A 21,531-nucleotide genomic window follows, 5' to 3' on the forward strand; every position below is an offset into this window, starting at 1 on the left:
AGCGAACCTGCGTAGCCACAGGGGTTGAGTAGTGCTAAGATTATTTTTTTTTGTCATTTTATTGAGACATAATGATATTTGTCATATCAAAATTAATTTTTATTTCATTCCACATATATAAATAGAGATAAAACAAAAAATGATAAAATCTAAAATATATAAAGTGTGAACTTTCTTTGACTTGTAATCAAATATTGTTTTGGTTGCAAAGGATAAGTATTTAACTCAATAGAGTTAATCAAAGATTAATTGGTAATGTGAATACGTTCAACTTCACATTACTATTGTCATGATCACACATTCTCACTGATTAAATCGTCTATAAGGGTATTGTAGACTTTTTTTATGATTCTCATTCTGTCAGAATGTGTTATTGATAATCGTATTTTGTAAAAATGAAAATGAGTGAAAAACGATATATGAGAACAAAAATGAATAAGAATTATTGGGAATGCATGATAATGACGATAGTTGTGTGAGGTTGAACATATTCACATTATCAAACAACATATTCTCTTAGTTATTCTAACAGAATAACACTGTCCGCACAATAGATGTTCATCCACATTTGAACATATATATATATATATATATATATATATATATATATATATATATATATATATATATATAATATACCACTTTCACACATAAACCTTATTATTTTTTATACTTTTTTAACACCACAAAGATGAATTTTTTTCAAAATTTAGATTCAGATGATAACGGTGAGTTTATGACAACATTCTTTAATGTTGGACAAAATATTGTCAATGAAGATTGTACGAATGCTAGTAATATAAGAACTTTGATCAATCGAGATCATCAAGCTACACATGAATTTTTTGGTACGTGATTATTTTGTTGATAATTGTCTTTATGATGATGAAGCATTGGAACATCATTTTCATGTTAGTAGAGTAATATTTTTACATATTAATAATTTTTTAGAGTTATGATATGAATTTTTCCAACAAAGACCAGATGCTAGATGTAGAATGAGTTTTAGAGCTATACAGAAATATACGGTTGCACTTAGGTACTTAAGATATGGAATAGTCTATGATGCATCAGACAAGTATTTAAAAATATCAAAATCGACGACAATTGAGTGTGTAGATCATTTTTGTGCATGTGTTCATGAAGTTTTCACAAAGAATATTTGCACAAAACAACTTCATGTGATATTGACATATTGTATTGGGCACATGAAGTGAGACATGGTTTACCAGGATTAATCAGTAACTTTGATTATACACATTGGATATGGGAAAAACGTCTAAATGCCTAGCACGGTCAATATACCAGAGGTGATATAGGTGAATCAACTATGATAATGGAAGTTGTTGCATCTCGGGATTTATTGATTTGGCATGCGTACTTTAGGGTTGTAGGGTCTAATAATGATCAGAATGTTATTGGTCGGTCCCTAATTTTTAACGATATATAGACCGTGCGAGCACTTGATATGTCCTTCACGGTGAAAAAACATGATTACAAACACGATTACTACCTTTGTGATGAGATATATCCAAATTACTTCACCTTTATGAAGGCATATGCAGTACCTCAATCTGAAAAAGGCAAAGATATTCACAAAAGCAATTGAAATTCAAATGTTGAAACGTGTAGTGAAACTCCATGCACGACTCTGATATAACGAAAGGTTATAGAAAATAATGTATACATGTACTTTAATGCATAATATGATGGTTGAATATGACAGATATAGCGATTTGCATGTACAACGAGAACGACATAGTTAACCCACATCAACAATTCATTCCAGGTTGTACTGAATTTTTAATAATAGTAATTGAAATTCAAAATGATGAAACATGACAATATCTTCAAGAAGTCCTAGAGGAACATCTATATCAAAACAACATGAACGAACAATAATAACATCTTTGATTTATATTTATTTATGTAACTTTATTTTATGTAATTTTAGGATTATTATTTGAATGTTTGGTACTTTTCTTTTCTAGGTTTTTTATTTTAGTTGCTTAGGTTTTGGTGTTTTTTAAATTTATGTAATGTAATGTTTTTATTTTAAATAAAAATCTAAAATTTTAATTACATTTTTATTTATTTTTAATTAAAAATATTATGTATAGTGATGGGTATACCAATCTAATGTGGTGGTATGAGATGGCACCCCACCAAATATGTCTTACGGTAACCATACCAGATGGTCATCTGATGGTTGTAAAAATTCCACTTTCTTACTTATAACTCGTTATATTTTCTTACCTTTAACATCAAGAACTTGATTGTTGGATCATTTTCATACACTTCAAACATCTTTAACAATTGAACAATCTGAAGAAAAAAAGGTATAAGTGTTACTCCATATATGTGCATGCTCCATATATATGAATACATTATCAAACACTTAGAGCATAGAAACGTACAACTTGGTAGTTAAGGCAATTTAGTTTATTTGGCCTGTTTATTATCACCTTCTTCCCATTGGATATATCTACGGAGACAAGCTGTCAAAAAACCAAAGAATTATGGTTTATGGCGATTCATGAACATAACAATACTTTTAAATAATTATTAGTATTTATAAATCTAAATTTTCCAAAAGGATCTCATTTATTGTTATCATACAAAAATTGAACATATTGTGAGAATTCATAAAGTTTAACTTATATAAAAAAACGAATATGTATCAGGTTATGGAATTTAAGCTTATGATAATGAGTATCCAATATACTCCTATAAAGGTTATCTTTGTTACACTTTCCTCCTAATAGAGACACAATACTTTTAAATAATTTTTAGTATTTATAAATCTAAATTTTCCAAAAAAAATTCTTCTCGGTATCTCATTTATTGTTATCATACACAAATTGAACATATTGTGAGAATTCATAAAGTTTAACTTATATAAAAAACGAATATGTATCAGGTTATGGAATTTAAGCTTATGATAATGAGTATACAATATACTCCTATAAATGTTATCGTTGTTACACTTTCCTCCTACTAGAGACACAACTACCTCCAAATATTTGTTGCTAGTAGCTCAAACTCCAATATTAGATTATGTTTTAGTCAATTCAATGCACCTAAATACTTGGAGGTGGTAGAGATATAATTACCTCCGATGGATGATTTGTGATGACATCATCATCGATATCCATATACCTTTCTGGATTATCCTCCCACCATGAGAAAGACTCGACCTTGAGCCGGTTTCATGATCATAATTGCCTACACACAGGGATAAATCTACAACATGAAGGATCATCCTCCCACATTGAGAAAGACTCAACCTCGAGCCTACTTCATGAACATAATTGCCTACATACGGAAAAAAATCTACAACATGAAGGATGGTCGAAATATTATAGTAGCGATAGTTGGATCATATATGCATCGTCATTAATCTGTTTCAATACTCACCAAGGACCACATGTCCTTTGGAAAATAGATCGACACAATATCACACTCCCTTGTAAAGAACCTTTCTTTTGATGTTTGTTTACTCGATTATGATACTACTCATTTTGTCACATAATCTGGGCAGGTACTTATTGGTGTTGTTGGAAATAGTGTGCGAAAAACAGTGAATTAACTATGATGTTATTTGTATTAATATATATATATATATATATATATATATATATATATATATATATATATATATATATATATATATATATATATATAAAGTCACACTAAAGAGCATTAAAATAGAATAAATAAATAATAATAATAATATATAAATAATGAAATAATAGTTGTTTATTGTATATTGGTCAAAAATAAATAAATAAAATAAATGGTTTATTTATTATAAGATTAAATAAAAATGTTTAAATTAATTGAAATGCTAAGGATAATTAATTATGGAATTAATTATTCATAGATTTGGGCTTAATACTCATAAGGTAAGTTTAAGTGTAATGGAATTCCACCATATAAAAATTTAATGGAGCTTTTGGGTCATAACTAATAAGACAAGAAAAAAACACATACAACTCTAAAAGCTCCTATTTACCCTTACTTATTAGAGACGACAAAAACGTCTATCCCTTCCCTTTGGTTTGTTGAATTTAAGCAATGAGCAAGGAAGGTTGGAGGTGATATTGGTGGTGTAACATATGTCTATTTATGCTTTGTATGGATCAATGGTAAACATTACCTAGATTTGGTGGTTGTTCTCCAACATATGTAAATTGAGGTGGTAACTCTTAATATCCTACGGTTGCAAATTGATAATCCAGTTATTTATCTTTGAAATAGACCCATGGTTATTCAGGAACAAAAGTATTCAACTATTCTTTTGCTTTTGTTGCTATGATTATTAAATTGTTATTGATAATCAATCCCCAATAGATGTAGCTTTTTAATCTACATAGACTATTTTACCGTTTAATAATTGAAAAGATTGAGAATGGTAATTGGTGTTAAGTTAAGTAGGGTAAACAGATCACAACCACACTATTAAAAACATACATATTCATGTCGTGCAGTTGGTGAATAGTTATATGTGAACTCAGCTTGGGTAAACATGAGGCGCCACTTTTTCCGATGTTTCCAACTGGACTTCCTAATAGGCTTCCTAGACTTTGATTTACTTCTTTGCTTTGGCTTTCTGTTCACAAATTGTGGAGCTACCAAATTGCAGTTTTGAATCTATAAATTTACAAAGGGTACACCATAAGTGATTCACAAACAAAACATCCTTGGGTCTCATTCCTATATGATGATTCCTGTTGTGCAAAAAATTTTGAGAAAATGGTCGCCCATGAAATTGGTCAAGTAACTCATAAAATCAAGGAAGGAGAAAAATGTAATTGCTATTTTTTACCGATCAACTATGAGTACACATTTGGAAAATGCCCCAAGTTTTGGTACCAACAAGGAAAGTACGATGCAGAGTCTCATGTGGTATATATCTCATCAAAGGTAATTTAGGTGTAAATCCTTCAAGAAACATGTCAATAAATTCACCCAATAAAGGATATATTAGGGGATATAATGATTGACTGTAGTTTTGATGGGCTTCATGATCATGTGTGAGGATATAAGGGTGTAACACCCTGCTTCAGGTTATTTCTTAATTCAGGGTTGTGGACCGAAATTCAATCATCTAAAGGCTTTGAGCTTTGAGGAAGTAAAGTTTAAACCTTGTTGACGGTTGATAATGTTGGTTGTGAGATCTAAGCCCTTAATTTGTGTGCTGGAACCAAATGGTAGAAAGGGAAAAGTTAAATGGCAGGCTTATTTCATGGATTAGGGTTTTAGTTCGACATGTGTTAAGCCAAAAGTAACTAGATAGAATTATGGGGCTCTTCAATACCTTTCTGTGTGTATAAAGAATGTTGAAAACGAAGAAGTTATGGTTGTTTGAAGTTAAACTGGAAGATAAGGGTTGTGCCCTACGCAAGGCGTAAGGCAGCTACGCATGGCGTAGTGGCTGATGGAGAAACGCGTTTTTAATGAACAATGCATGGCGTAACTCAAGTTACGCAGGGCATAACTGCAGTTGACAAAAACCCTAATTCTAAGGTTTTGAACTATGTTTAAGGACTCTAACTTCATTGGATCCCTCCCATAACCAGCCTCCATCACCTCATACCGTTATTTTGAAACCCTAGCCACCATTTGTGAGTCTTGGAGCTTTTAGTGTGTTTTTGGTTGCATTTTTTATGAAAGGAGTCCATGGAAAAATCTTTGGTGAGCTTCAAGCATTGTAGATCCAGACCTTGCACTTCATCAACATTCTACAGGAGGTATAAAGCTTGCATCTTGATGTTCCTTTTGTTAGATCTAATTAGGTCATGGGTTTTTATGCTTTTTGTCCCATAATCTTGGTTCTTGTGAGTATGGGTTACTCCAGACCATGTGAGTGCCTCCTTCTAATGTTTATGAGGTTATTGAGTCATAAAAATGAGAGCTTCGGCACTCTCATTCATCCATGCATGAGTTCTTGAGCAACGGATAACTTTATGGACCTAGGTTTTGGTATTGTGCTCTTTGTGACCATGCAAATGGATAAAGTCAGAGACTTTATCCATTAAGACATTCATTTAGATCAAATCTAGGAGTTTGATAGTTTGGTTTGTTTTATTAAGAGCTTAATAGAAGTTTTTGGGATCAGGGGCACTACACAGGGGGTAGATTAGTTATGCAGGGCGTAAGTCAACTAAGCGATGATCATTGAATTTTTGGTCGGTTTGACTTTTGGACTTAGTATTCGAAGCGCAAAATGGTCTTTTGCCCAACGGAGGTTTAATTATGAGCCTAGACCTTTCATGGGTAAGTATTTTCCTTAATTGTTAATTAGGGTTTTATTATGGATATGTTTAGCAAGAGGAGGCTTGATATCGTCGACTCGAGTGGGTGGTATATCTTGTCTTCAGGATTAAGGTTGGTCTTCTCACTATACTGTTGGGGTCAAATGCACCAATGTCGACCCACTGGATTATGTTTGTAGGATGCATGTTGTCTTTGTGACTCTTTCCGATATGCCTATATGTTATATGTATGTAGGGTGAAATAGACTTGGGGGTGAAATAGACCCGTTCAGTTGAAAAACACATGTTGAGTTGAAATAGACTCGGGAGTGAAATAGACCCGGGGTGAAATAGACTCCTTACAGCTTCGAACTGATATGTGTATGGTATGCGGTATTTTAGGGAACTCACTAAACTTTATGTTTGCGGTAATGTGGTTTAACATTTTCACGTACTTCCAATTCCAAAGGGAATGACCCAACTTGACTGCACAACATCTCCTAATGGCTTTTTTCATACTAATTACTTTTGATTTACTCTGATGTTTAAGTAAAACTTTTTATCATGTCTGGTTTTGGAATAAATGGTTGTATGACTTAATGGTTTTAAAAGAAAATTTTTTATCGATATTTTTTGGACAATACAAAGGGGTTGGAGTGAAGAGTGGCTACTCCTATAAATTCAAAATGTGTAAGAACTAACAAGCCAAGTGACTCATACCTCATATCAAGAGGGGCCAACATAACATTTACCCCGTCCTTATTCAAAATGTAAGTATTTTGGAACATATCATACTTGTTTTTTCGATCATATTTTTATGTCATCCTTAGTAGGATATGATATGCATCAATATGAATTGCCTTGAATCACACCTAATCTTCATACATATTTTTTATCGAGGAGTAGACTAAGCATCTTTTTCTAACCTTAACAAAGAATTTATTCTTTATCCATGTCATTTGGTACGATTTTAAATGACCTTCCCAATCGAGTCCAAAAATTTTGACCATTTTATAGCTACTACATTCTCACTGATTCCTTGGTACTTGAAACAACTATAACATCCTGTTTTGAGAAGTTTCTGATTTTCGGATTGTGGAATATAAATGGATTGAGTAAAGGCCTTGGGCTTCAAGGGAATGGGGTTTAGACCTTATTGGATGATGATAATGTTGGTTAAGTGATTAAAGCCTTCGATTTGTGCTTGGAAAAAAAGGGTAAAAGGGCAAAAGTAATAATTCGGGCTTCTCACATGGATTATGGTTTTAGTTCGACATGTATTAAGTCAAAAGTAATTAGATAAGGTTGTGGGGCTCGTAAATATTTTTTTGTGCATAGAAAGATCTTTGAAAACGAAGTTGAAACGAAGAAGTTATCATTGTTTGAAGTTGGAATGGAATTTGGTGAAAACTCGTTCTCACGAGGTGAGAAGTATATTCTCACGATGTGAGGAGCCTGTCCTCACGAGGTAAGAGGTCTATTCTCACTACGTGAGAACTGTGCATCCCAAACCTATGAATTTTTTAGGGTTTCAAGGTATTTAAAGGTAAGGATTCATGTTTTAGGGTATTTTCTTAGCCTCCATCATATCTATAACCCTTTGGGAGAACCCTAGCGTCCATTTTCAAGATTTGAGCCTCCCCTCTCCTCTCTTATCCATTTTTTTAGAGTTTTTGGTGATTTTGGAGCAATGTTTTCATACAAGATTAATCATTGAAGCTTGTCAATTGAAGATATCAACTTTCATCTACCTTCTAGACCTTTGTAAGTTATAAAGTTCCAATCTTTATTGTATTTCATCTTGGATTTAAGTGTATTTGGTGTTTTTGGTCCATTTTAATGAGTTTTTGAGTGAGAGTTGAATAAAGTTTGCAACTTTATTACTCTACAAGGTCCCACTAACATTGTATGTTTTAGATATAGACTCCAACATCTTTTGATCAGTTTAGAATGTTTTCTTGGACCTTATGGACTAGGAAAATTTTGATCTTTTGTCTTCCCTTTCATCCATGCAAGTTATTTTGGTCATTTAGGCCATTTTGGTGTATTAAAGTTTAGATCTTGAAAGCTTGAGGCATTATTATGGATAAAGTTGGAAACTTTTTCCATCTAAACATCATGTTGATTCAGATATGAAGGTTGGAGGCTTGGACTTAATGGATTTAGATGAGAACTATGCATTCTTGGTCCCTTTAAGACTTAAAGACTAGATCTTGGTTGTTTGGGCCATCCTAATGGACAAAGTTGGAAACTTTATCCATTATGAAGCTATTTAGGAACTAGATCTGAGGTTATGGGCCTTGGTCTGAGTAGATTAAGCACTTACTGAAGATTTTGGCCTTCTAACCAGAAGTCACGACGTGACATAGAATGTGTCACGACATGACGGTGCCCAGAATCGCGATTATTTTGTCGTTGCATTCTCACGACGTGACCTAGGAATGGTCACGACATGACATTGTCTTTGGCTAAGCTGACCGTTGACCTTGTGGACTTTGACCGCTGACTTTTTGACCAGTTTGACTTTTGGTCAAACTAGGGTAGAATTGAGTATTTGACCAAGGATTGATCTCGGTTTGGTTTTAGGAAGTTTGGGATGGCTGTTCTAATGTTGAGTTGGTTGTTGGGCTTCTGTTGAGTAGTTCAGGTGAGTCTTCTCACTGTACTCATGGGTCAACGACACCAATGTCGGCCCATTGGATTGTGCTAGTTGTCTTTGTGACTCTCCCATGTTTATGTTGGTTTCAGCCTATTTATAAGCTGCGATGGGCCCATTTGTATGCATGGAGCCAATCTGGGCTCGGAGTCATTATGGAGTCAGGGTTGATACGGACCCGACCCATCTACGTGGTGTTATATGGAGTTATTATGGACTCAGGGTTGATACGGACCCAACACAGCTACATGTTGTTATATAGAGTCATTATGGACTCGGGGTTGATACGGACCCGGGAGTTGTTACGGACCCAACACATCTACGTGTTGTTATATACATATATGTTGTATGTGGTATTTTGAGGAACTTACTAAGCTTTGTGCTTACGGTTTTGTGGTTTAAACATTTTAAGGTACTTCCAGTTTCAAAAGGACGAGCCCAACTTGATCGCACTGCATCCCCTGAAGATTTATTCCGTAATGATTGTTTATGATTTTACTCTGATGTTTTGAGAATACTTTTACTCTGATCGACTTTTGGGATAATGGTTTTGACTTTTTTTAAAAATGAAAATTTTACTCGGTATTTTTGGGATGTTACAATAACAAAGTACATGTGTATCAAACATGTTTATAGAATAGACATTGGATGTTAGGGTGTTTACCATGGGTATGGTTTTCGTGTTTAGGTGTGTGTTGGGTGTAACTTCCTTAGTCCAAAAAAACTTTTAGATACAAATGGCACATATCTACAAAAGTCCAATATTGTTAATGACTAAAAACCTCTAAAATCTTAAGTCGAAGGCCACAGAAAACTAATCAACTTCTTTTTCCTCTTCTTATATCACATAGCGTCACATATGAAGCCTATCAAATTCATTGATGAAATCCTCAACATATAGGTTATACTGAGATAAGGTATGATAATATAGAAATTTTTCCTACATATGGTTAACTAGAAAGAACTATCATCATAAGAAATTCTTTATTTTCTCCTATGTCTCAACTTTTGATATTAGCTCTTGTTTACATTGTTGACAGGGTCCACTATAGTAAAGCATGTCTTCAGAGCTTCATATCGACAACAAAATTTCAATATATTTTGACCTCGAAAACAAAGATGACTAAATTATCGCAATGATCTAAATGTTGAGTTATGATCACATTATTAATGATGTCATCACCCCTTTATGTATCATTAATCAACCATCTAAATAGAACTATATAAAAGATATTAGAGTAAATTACATGAATTCTCCATGTGGTATGGTCCAATCTATACGTTTTGTCTTTAATTTGTTTTTTTCATTCAAATTGTTCTCACCTCGGTTAATTTTAACTTGTATGTTTCATTCTTTCTGGACCTAAAAATATTATATTGTATTTTTTTAGGTTTTAGTGTTCATTCTTTTATTATAAAGAGAGCACCAATGTACAATGGTTTAAAGTTTAAGTACATCCATGTTATTGGTTTTCTCCAACAAGCTCAAATACATAAAAACAACTTTATGTAATTTTACTCTAAAATCAAAGACAAACATGGAACAATTATCGATTAAATTGAAAATTTAATTAAACAAAAATATGTAATTTACTCTTTTATTTAACCGTTGGTTCACAAAACCAACGTATTCAAGGCCAAGTAAAATCAAACATGAATTTTGCACAAAAGAAGTTATAGGAACATAAATCGCTCCTTTTGGTTGGAGGTCAAAGAAACCAAAAAGATGAAACACCAAGACATCGGAGGTGTAGTTGTTGTCATGCCCACCACCGCCATAGTTTTGTTTTTCTCTCTGCAACTAAGTCGACAGAGGTGTGGATGTTTCCATACCCATGACGACCACAATTCAGTTTTTCTCTACTTTGTAACCAAGGCGACGAAGGTGTGAATACTGACATATTTACCATCACCACATGTCTGTCTCTCTCTCCTCTACAACTAGGGCAATGACAACTTTGTTGGGTTTGAGAATAAAAGGAAGAAGAAGGTTAAAACGTACATATCCATTTTTGCAAGGGGTGGATATGGAGGTGAGGGTTTGTGTTATAAAAATTGATTGTTCCAGAAAAGAGTTTCTATTCGCCAGGCGCCAGCATTCTAGAACTCAATTTAAGTAGGTGGGTGGTTGTCAGACATGAATGACCGGTGGCAGTGGCTGTGTAGAGGATTCCAGGGATGTCGATCCAAAGTATCGTGACGGCAATGACCTAAGGATGCTTATCCATTATTTAGATCTTTTGAGTTTAAAAATGATATTTAGAGGAAGAGAAATATATAACACATTCAGGGTTTTAGGTGGGGTGGGCCATTTTATTAGTCTTAAATTATAAACAAATGATAAGTAATTCAAAGAAAGAAAATTAGCAAGGATAAAATGGTTATTTCATTTGGGACGAAACATACAAAATTTAAAACTATGGATAATCTGAGTGAAAAACAAAAGTTAAAAATAAAACACGCAAGTTGGATCATACTATTAGGACGATTTATGTAATTTACTCAATATACGTTAGATTTCAAAACAACCAAAATCAATTACTTTAAATATAAAATCAAATTAAAAATATCATTAGATTTCAAAACAACCAAAATCAATCACTTCAAATATAAAATCAAATTAAAAAGAAACACAAAATTACTATTCTAATAAAGGGATTATAAGCGAAAATATAAAATATTGATCTTTACCATTCACATGTTCAATTTAAAGATTTTATTTGTTTTTAAAAAATAAAAAAATATAACTTACTAGTCAATAACATCGTTAAGAAACTGAGACCATCTTCAATGGTTAAGGTATACTAGGACTTAATACTATTGTTACATCATCATTCTAATAATTTAACCTATAATTAAATAACCACTCCAATGGTTAACCTCTTCTAATAGTTTTTTTTTATATATAAAAATTTAACTAATTTATCTACATCTATCTAAAATGTTCTATAAAACTCATTTATTTAATTATTCATTTTTTAATACATATTATATTTTAATTTTATTAAAAATATTACAATACATTGTTTCAAAAAAATATATTACAACATATCCTTCGGAAAAATTAATACAAAAAAACTACTATAGAATAGTCATATACAATATTTAAAAAAAATTATATAATCATTATAATTTTATATTTCGTAATAGTTATTAAATATTTAATAGAAATAATTAATTAGTCAATAAATAAATAAATATTTAAAATTAAAATATATTACAACATATCCTTCGGAAAAATTAATACAAAAAAACTACTATAGAATAGTCATATAAAATATTTAAAACAAATTATATAATCATTATAATTTTATATTTCGTAATAGTTATTAAATATTTAATAGAAATAATTAATTAGTCAATAAATAAAAAAATATTTAAAATTAAAATATATTTAAGGATGTAAAATGAAATATAAGTAAGTATAAGAGGGTTAAAAGACAAAACCTAAAAGTATATATTGATCATATATGTTGTCAATAAATAAATAAATAAATAAATAAATATATATATATATATATATATATATATATATATATATATATATATATATATATATATATATATATATATATATATATATATATATATAAACTTTTTGCCCCAATAATAATAAGTGCTTGATTAATAATAATAAATTTTAAAAAAGTCGTTGTTGAAGATGCTTTGAGAATTCTTTTCTTTTCTTTAATTTGTAATTGATTGACCTATTTCACTCATAAACATATATGGTTTTATAACATTATAAAATAAATATATTCACTAGGATCTAATCTTCGTTAAATACATATATAAATGTTATATTTTAATTTATTCTAGAAAAAATACAACAAAAAAATACAAAACTATTTTATTATTTGCGAACATTTGTTATGAAATATTGATTATATATACAATTGGAATGAATTAAACATCTTTCGTAAATCACTGAAAGATAACTCACCGGTATATTCGAAGGTATAGCGTCTAGTTAAGAAAAAACAACAAATCATGTGTAAAAGCCAATAGTAAGCAAAAGTTGTTACTTTTGGAGAAGATAATTAAGAAGTTAATAATAAGGAAATTTACATAATCAAACTTACTTTGCGCAATCTTGATGTTGTTGTTCAACACTTCAACGCAGTATTTTATTTATTTATTTATTTATTTATTTTTATTTAACGACGGTAAACAATTTTTATTGGAAAGTTAAATGGAGTGACAAGTACAAACACTTCTTAAAAACCTACAATTTTGTACTAAAATCTTTTGTGATACTTTAACTTTAATAAACATTAAACCCCACCATTTATCTTTTATATATATATATATATATATATATATATATATATATATATATATATATATATATATATATATATATATATATATATTTGATCAAATGCTGAAATTTAAGAAGTATAAGCCTTAATACATTATAATATATATATTTGGTCAAATGCTGAAATTTAAGAAGTATAAGCCTTAATACATTATATACACTCATTTTATGCATCACAGAATCCTAAATCTTAATTTGGTCAACGTTTGAAAAAGTCATAATCCATATTTTGAATTTATAAATTTTAAGATAAGATTGATCCGGTATTCCATCACCTTGGTCATTGAATCGGTCAACTTCTTCTTATCGGCATCCCCAAATTAGTTGAAAGTTAAAATACTCATTCAAATAAAAGGATCATAAATACAGAAGAAATAAAGGGATTTGTTACTTCAAAGTTTCATATTTATAGCTCTTTCAAATTCCAGATTCAATGTTGAAGACGAAGAGTCTTTTTGTTTTTTAGATATGACTTCGATTTAAGTTTTATTTTCTGCTCGTGAATCTAATTTTTGTGTTTCGATCCGTTGCAGGTTAAATTCGTCTAACCCTAGAACCGTCGCTTCTATGGTATGTTCTCACAAACGAGCTCTAATTCCATATGAGTTTTAGATTTTTTTTTCATTTTCTGTTCCTGTATCACATGACCCGGAGATAACTCAACAATATTCATCGTCTCTCTTTCCTATCACGAAAATCATAAGAAAACTCAATAAATCGATGAAATCGATAACCATTGTGTTTATTTGTGATAATATCTCAAGTTCAATTTGAGAAGATTTGAGGTTTGGGGGTGAAACTGGAGTTTCAAAATTCAAACCGCCATCAACATCAATCTCTCCATTTTCATATTTCATTAAAAAACGTTTAATCCAGAACAACCGTCCCATATCCATTTCATCTATCCTTTTCCCATTAAATTCAAAAACTCAAAATTTGCTTTACTTTATTTTTTTCGTTTTGGGTGTCGAATTGTGCATTTGTTGAACGAACGAGTACGGGTGAACTCCTCAACATCGATCCTTTAGAGCTTAAATTCTCATGTAAGTCATCCAATCGCATCATCCAATCTTTTTATTCGTTTTCTTATTCAAATACAATGATCAATGGTTTTGCTTTTGTTTTTGTTCTTTGGAATAGTCGAATTGAATAAGATCAATAACTATATAGGTTTCAAGGTAATAAAGCTGTTGCTTTTCAATTTCATAATGCCATTAGACTGCTTGAATTATCTCATTGCAGACTTTAATTGGTGATTTGGCCGATTATGGATTTAGATTCCGATTTCTCGATTTTAGGTGTAATGTGGTTACATTTTTCCATTTTCAAATGTAATTTTCAATGAGACTGATATTTCCTGCAGTTTTTGTTTTGATGAGAATGAAAAATCTATTTTTTTGATTATATATATTGTTAATAATCTACGATTTGATTCATCTCAAAAGAAGAAGATCTGAAAACTATTTCGTGCGGTTTTGCTTGATCTCAAGAAGTGCTTTTATGTAAACAAGAAGTTGTAGTTTTTTGTTAATGGATTTCATTCTTCGTGATTTAGGTTTCAGTTAGTGTGTGTTGGTATGTAGTTTGGTTCTTACAATTTGGGGTATTTTAGTAATTTCACTGACATTTTGATCAGTTTGTACCTACAGAGTGTGAAGTGAGAAAAAGATGGACGTGACCCTCACTTTTTTGCACTAAATTGAGATTTGTGGGTAATTTCTTTCAATTTTGAATTTAAATCACTATTATTAGTTCGCTCATCTATTTGAATTGTTATATAGGAAGAAAGAGAACAGGCAATAGATCATGGAAGAAGACCTTGAGCAACTAAAAGCCCTCAAAATGTGTTACAAGGTGTGTATGGTCTTTTGTTGACATTTCCTTAATGTATTGGATTATTAATTCATTATAGCCAAACATAATCTTTTAATTATATATCTTTATTTTATTCAACAATTTAATGTTACAAACTTACCATTTTTTTTCATTAAAAGGAAAGTGTATTATTTCATCTTCAAAGGAAATAGATTAGCAGTAATAACTAAAATAAGGGGACTAACTATTTATTTAACTATTGTTGCAATCAGTGTATTGCATCCTTTTATTTAAAGGCCTGCAGAAAATATATATTTATTTTTATAATGTTGTTTTTCTTTTATTTATCCTTTTCACTTGCGTATCTATATTGTTGTCAAATATTTAGATAAAAATAGACATTCAATTTCATTTATTTTGATTATTGTAAATGTAATCGTGATATCTTCTTTATGTTAACCATAATTTTCAAAATCTCATCTCCTCAGGTTTGGTTTAAGAGTTTTTATTTTAATTTATGTACGGTAATGTTATATAAAAAGAAAAATTGTTATTTTTAAGAGTATTACATACTTTTAAATGATAATAATTTATAACTTCAAAGTTTAATAAGATATTTATAAAAGTCGGATAAACTCCAAAATGTATATCGAACATTTATGTCATTATATTAGTGAAATAAGAAATAATATTGTTGACCAATTAAACGAGCTAAACTACAAAATAATGAAAGAACATTTAATCGGGTTTTTTGGGTTTTAATAAAAAATAACAATATACATCTATTTCTAATCCGAAACAAAATATTATTATTTTAATAAAATACATCAACATACTTCTCTTTTTAATCCAAAACCGCAACATACTTTTAAAGAGACATTTATGAATAACAAATAAACACCAAAAGGAAATGATTCGCCGTAAGGTAACTTTTGTTTTTTGAAATACAACATGTTTCCGAACGAAAATTATTGCCACATGAAATTTATAACATGTTCCTTTGCATGTAGACTATTATATCCGCACTTAAAGGTGGGGAGCCTTGTCTAAAGTATTTTTTTTTGGCTGTTCACACTTTTGCCACCAAAAGTTTAGATTTTTGCCACCAAGGTTTTCTGTTTTTATTGTTTTGACACTTTATTTTTTTTATTTGTGTCCTTGTTTTAATTGCTCCACCGCCTCTGTTCTTGATTTAGACGAACCGGCCAGCACTTCTACTATTCCACCCCCTTTTGTATCCAATCACATAAACCTTCCCCCACTTCTTTTTCCTTCTACTAAAACGCCCATTCATACCCTTTTCCTTCCACCGTCTCTCTATAGCGACCATCGGTCAACTTTCTTCCGCTCGACCTCTTCGTCACCGCTTCCGCCTGTTGTTTCCGATCAGAAGTCTTCATGACAACCACCGACGCCGGTCACTACTTTGTGTTCTACATCCACCGAGCATCCAAAATCAATATATATACAAAAAAGGCTTCAATTCCTGGATACTTGGCGCTAAACAAAAAGAAAGATGAGAAAAAACAGTAGTAGAAGGGACGATATCGGAATCTTCACGCTCATCGGTATCGGTCGGACCTTTCAACGGTAACAGTGGTTTGTTTTATGCTTCCGTTCTGTTATAAGTGCCATATTTTCATATTTAAGTCGAATCTTCCGTTCTCCGCTTGCACCTTCTGTTGGTTTAAGACGAATCATCCTTGATTTTCTTTATAGTTTTCAATTTCTTGTCGGTTAAAATCCAGTTTAAAATTTTGAGTTCGGTTTTTTAACTACCCGAAGCTTCCTTTTTTTGCACAGGTTTGAAATTAATGTTTAAGGAAGCCTCATATTTAGTAAAGGTATGTTTTTTCACAAGTTGATTATGTTGTTCATAATTGCACCTAACCTGTTTGATGAAATGCCTTAATGAGGCATAGGGTTTTATTTTGAGAAACAAGAACCTTCGAAAGCATTGATGGTATTTTTTTTTGTGATTCTTCTTTAGTATTTAAGGAGATAAACAATTTGTTGATGTGATTGAGAAGAATATGGATCGAGACTACTTTATGACACCACAAGACGCTAAAGAGTTTGGTTTCATTGATGAAGTCGTTGATGAAAGACCATTAACTTTGGTGACTGATGGTATTAGAAGTGAAGGAAAAGGAAAAGTTTCAGAGTACAATCTGAATGTGAGAAATCCCTCTTTTGCCCTCCTTGCATGCTTTTAATCTCACAATTTTTCTGTTAATCAAATGATATGCTCTGAATGTTATTAGCTGTTGGTCTTTGATGCGTAAAAATGTGTTCTTTGCAATATATATTTTTTTCTTTAGATTTCAAATTACTAGGGTATTGGGTTATGGATGAATAGTTGAAATGCAACATTTGCTCATAGTTTGATATATTGAATGATGAAAAAACGTTCAGTCTTTTCTAAGAATCAAAACGGAAATAAGTAACACGGGTTTACTCATATGGTTAAATGAGTTGGATGTTAAAATGGTTCCAAAGCTTTAACATTGACATAATTATAGGTATTATGCTTTTAGGGAATTAGAAAAGGTTTTCAGGTTTCAAGCTGTGGCCTTGCCCATATTTAGTCAGATTTGATATCAAATTGTATCACATTCTTATGCTAATGACATTTGATTTTGTCAATAGAGGTTATTGGCTGTAAGTTTGATTGAAGTCAGTCCCCATTAGTTACATTTAGTAATTGTGGGAAGAAACTATGAATTTGAACTTTGTAGGCCTATCTCCATGAATTATATTGTTTGGAATAATCAACAACCTGCATTATTGTGAACTACTCTTCACTTTAACCAAATTATTTTTTATTATGATTTTAATACTTTAGATTGCAAAATCTATATATCCAAACGGCCCCTGATATCACATAACATAACTTATGTTTAATTACCTTGAATACACAGGGGTTCTTGATTTCTTTATGTTGCTGTGTGGTGACACGAACAAAAAAAGGAGTGCAGCGCCTCTACCTTTCAATTTTATTTGTCGGCTGCTTCAAATCGACTCTTGCTTTCTCTCTGACAGGGGTTTCTTTGTGCCTTCCCTTCACCTCCGTTGACTTCGTTTTCCAAGCCGAGTCCGGATAATCAACATCATCCGTAGGTCGAAGTTATGAAAGAATATCTGTCGGATACAAAAGGCGTTCGAGAGAAAGGGAAGATGATGGAGGAGGCGGAAAAGAAGCTGGAGGCAGAAGGGGTTGGCTGCATCATTCTGATAAGCAGTTACAGGTTATAATCATTCCGTTTGGTAAAAAGTCAACATGAAACCAGTCAACAAAACATTAATTTCATCTTTTCTATCTTTTGATTTCTTCCTTTAGTTTCCTTTTAGTTGCAATTTTCAACGGCTCTTTCATTTCCGATTCTTGCAGTTTTCGATGGCTGCTTCAATTGGTTTTCTCAAGGTAAACCTAAACTTTTAATTTATTTACAGTATGTTTTCTTTTGGTTTAAAGGAGGCAAATCTGTAACATTTACTTTATGTATTTTTGCAATAAATTTAATTGGTTTGTTCTATTCTGTTATAATTCATTGTTCCAAATGGATATATGGGAAGTGTTGAAGAGTGTATGAAATACAAACACTTTTTTGTTGTCAACCTAATAAAGATGTTGGCATTAATTTATTAGAGTTCAACTTTCGTCTGATTTTGTGATCAGGCAGACAGATTGAAGTTACATGTTTATTTTCTTAACCAATAAAGTTTTTTATGTTTACTTAATTGAAATTGGAATTTAGTTTCATTTTTTGGCTGTTTGAATGCAGATTACTACAAAACTGAAACCAATTCGAACAAGAGAAAGGTTTGTTTGTTCATGTTTTAAGGAATCTGAGAAAGAAAGGTGTTTATTGATGAAGACTTTGAGATCGAAAATGGTAAATTTTACACCTTCATTAGTTACTTGGTTTGTTTTGTTATACTGTATTTTCTATTGTCCCTTTGTTGACTGAGATAATAAGATCTTCCAGCTGCTATCTTGGCTTTTTCAAGACAAAGTGGTCTCTTTTGTTGGTTCAAAGTATGAAAATTTTCTGTAAGTTTTGCTAAGATATAATTTATTTTAGATTTTCATTTATATTTAATTTTTATGTGTATTAAGTGCTTTACAACGATAGATTTTATGATTTTCTCATTGCCAAAGGTACAAGAACTTGGAAAATAAAACTAGCAAATTGAGAAAAGAATTTGAGAATTTACAGACACTTTTTTCATAAAGCATGCAAACGGAATTGTACACACAGGTGATTATTAGGTTATTATCAGGTGCTAACATTATGTATATAATATATGTATAATTTTCCCATTTTCAAAGGTTATTACTGATTTCATAAGTATAATTATGAGTTACAATGTTGGAGTCCTCTTCTTCCTTTTAACTATAGGGTTGTTATGGATTTTAATTAGAGAAGGTGTTGGAGTTCTGCTATTGGAAGAACTTGACCATGCTAAGGTAAAATTGTTTTCGCTTGATGGTTACATGACCTAACAAGAATAGATATTTTGGGGAGTTTATTTCTTACTTAAATTCACCATTTTTCCCCTAAAACCGCATTGGTTCACACTTTATGTCCCTACAATGTTGCATCTACGTAAAATGAGAGCTTTGCCCCTAAAATCATCTAATCTTTGGTAACCCTTTGTCCCTGAGTGTTAAAATTCATGTAAAATGGCCATTTTGCCTTTAAAATCACATTTCATAAGGCTTTAAGTCACTGGCATGTTATATCGAAGGAGCATCAGAATTGCATTTGTATATTTTTTTTTGTGTGTGTGTGAACTTTTTGGTCTTAAATTTGGTTTGGACATACAAGACCCCTGTGATACTGACCTATATTCTTATGGGGTTACTTATACTTATACTCCTGCCTAAACCTCTCTCAATCTTAGGGCTTGTGACATTTTAAACCCAAATTGTTGTTAATGTTAATTTTATTATACATTATTTGTTAACAGAGTTTTAGATGTAGAGGATAGATAGTTATAAAATAAAATCGGAAATATATGAATAAATATTTTTAACTTTGGGTGCTTTTGTCATCAATGGTATTCAGGGAACATAAACGGCTGAAAGCCTTCCTTTGGTTTCTATATTACTTTGACCTGGATGAAGCTGACTTGATTGAACGATTTATTTCTTAACTGAAACATTTTTCATGTATATCGTATGTCTTGTATTGTATTGTGTTGTAAAAAGTAAAATCATCTCATTTTTGTTGCATTTTATGGTGTCATGTGACAAAACTGCTACCACAAAGTATCAGGTTGACCAGAGCAACAATTTGAGAAGGCATGGAGACGAAAAAGACCTGAATGCATGGTAGTTACATGCGGAATCTATGTTTCATGCATGACAACTTAACAATGTGTTGAATACTTAATCAATAACATTGTTTACAATGGAATACCCTTTAACCCCGCAACGCGGGGGGAAACTTTCCTAGTTTGTATGAATAGAGAGGTGGGCAAAATAATCGGTTTATGGTTCATGATCCGAAATGGTTTGAAATCAAAAACCTATCCGAAAATGAGGCATGTTCAGTTTAAAACATATCCACTGGTTTGGATCGGTTTGAGAACTTTACTAATGAAAATGGTTTGGATTAACTGGTTTTCAAACCTATAAAAAACCGAATTTTATATATTAAAAAAATATTGTTTTCATCCATCATTTCTTCATTTTGTTGTTTATACGAAGTTTGAGAGGTTTCAGACCAATTTTCACCCCTTATAGTATGACAGATGCCCGAAAATTACTTTTTAAAAGCTAAAAGTTGAAAAATACCATTTTGAACCCCTTAAATTATACCAAATATCCGGAAAATACATTTGCTCATGGTGAAGCCTTGAGTTTTATTTATTTGCCCGCTACATTTATCAATCATATGTTCATCTACATTTATGTAGAATCCCAAGTTTTCATTCTTAATTCTTATGGATTTCGTTTTTACCAGCATGACTCTTATTGATAAATGTTTAAACGGCATTGAAGAGTTTTGCACACCACCAAACGGTGACATGACTATTGGCCAACCACAATTAAAAAAGCAAATTATCTAAAAATGCATACAATCCTAACATATTTCCAATTTAAACCAGATATGTTGCCCATGCTCCGCATGGGTCGTGTGCGTCTAATTTGAGTGTTGTTTTTGTTTATAGATTAATAGGCGTCGTTGTTGATTCTTTTAGTTGACTTTGGATTATTTTCATACGGATAAACAGTCGGAGACAGATAGATAGAGGGCAGGAAAAAAACAAAAAAGTTAAATATGAGGACCAATATAGAAAAAAATATACAAAAAGAAGAAAATGACAGACACAGAAAGTGCAAGGATGAAAATAGTTAAAAAAACGTGAGTTTCACTATTCCTAACTTGTTGTTGACTCTTTTAGCGAAAAAATCTAGGCTTTGCCCTGGGCCATTTTTTTGTGTTTTTTATGAAAAAATGTAAAATTTTTGA

General features: G+C 31.4%; 2 protein-coding genes across 18 annotated transcripts in view; one reads left to right on the forward strand and one right to left on the reverse strand.

Annotated features, from left to right (window-relative positions):
• LOC145124516 (3-hydroxyisobutyryl-CoA hydrolase 1-like) overlaps nt 1–21,531 on the reverse strand; it is a 53,184-nt gene that overhangs the window by 30,005 nt on the left and 1,648 nt on the right. For 7 of the 10 annotated variants that reach the window (XM_079059886.1, XM_079059891.1, XM_079059892.1 and 4 more), the window contains exons 2-4: nt 3,114–3,225; nt 2,418–2,498; nt 2,257–2,325 (exon numbers count right to left, since the gene is read on the reverse strand). The exons of 1 other annotated variant lie outside the window; for it this stretch is intronic. In XM_079059886.1, coding sequence (XP_078916012.1) covers nt 2,257–2,325; nt 2,418–2,498; nt 3,114–3,155 — 192 coding nt within the window. In that variant the 5' untranslated portion in view covers nt 3,156–3,225. Of the gene's footprint in view, nt 1–2,256; nt 2,326–2,417; nt 2,499–3,113; nt 3,316–21,531 lie in introns of all 10 variants that reach the window. 2 more of the 10 variants (XM_079059883.1, XM_079059884.1) reach the window with 2 other exon arrangements.
• Nucleotides 16,078–20,502, forward strand: LOC145124517 (uncharacterized). 8 transcript variants are annotated; one of them, XM_079059895.1, is made up of 10 exons: nt 16,080–16,639; nt 16,853–16,893; nt 17,040–17,226; nt 17,971–18,297; nt 18,401–18,473; nt 18,835–18,945; nt 19,030–19,103; nt 19,212–19,333; nt 19,453–19,520; nt 20,122–20,502. In XM_079059895.1, exons 4-8 carry the CDS (start codon nt 18,179–18,181, stop codon nt 19,282–19,284), a joined length of 450 nt encoding a protein of 149 aa, XP_078916021.1. In that variant the 5' UTR covers nt 16,080–16,639; nt 16,853–16,893; nt 17,040–17,226; nt 17,971–18,178; the 3' UTR covers nt 19,285–19,333; nt 19,453–19,520; nt 20,122–20,502. The 8 variants fall into 8 exon arrangements, with proteins under 8 accessions (XP_078916022.1, XP_078916021.1, XP_078916024.1 ...); XM_079059894.1 differs by having other exon boundaries at nt 16,081–16,639; nt 19,212–19,311; XM_079059896.1 differs by having other exon boundaries at nt 16,078–16,648; nt 19,212–19,520.

This window comes from Lactuca virosa, chromosome 7 (genome assembly GCF_052849685.1).
Source record: "Lactuca virosa cultivar CGN04683 chromosome 7, Lactuca_virosa_CGN04683_v6, whole genome shotgun sequence".
NCBI lineage: Eukaryota > Viridiplantae > Streptophyta > Magnoliopsida > Asterales > Asteraceae > Lactuca > Lactuca virosa.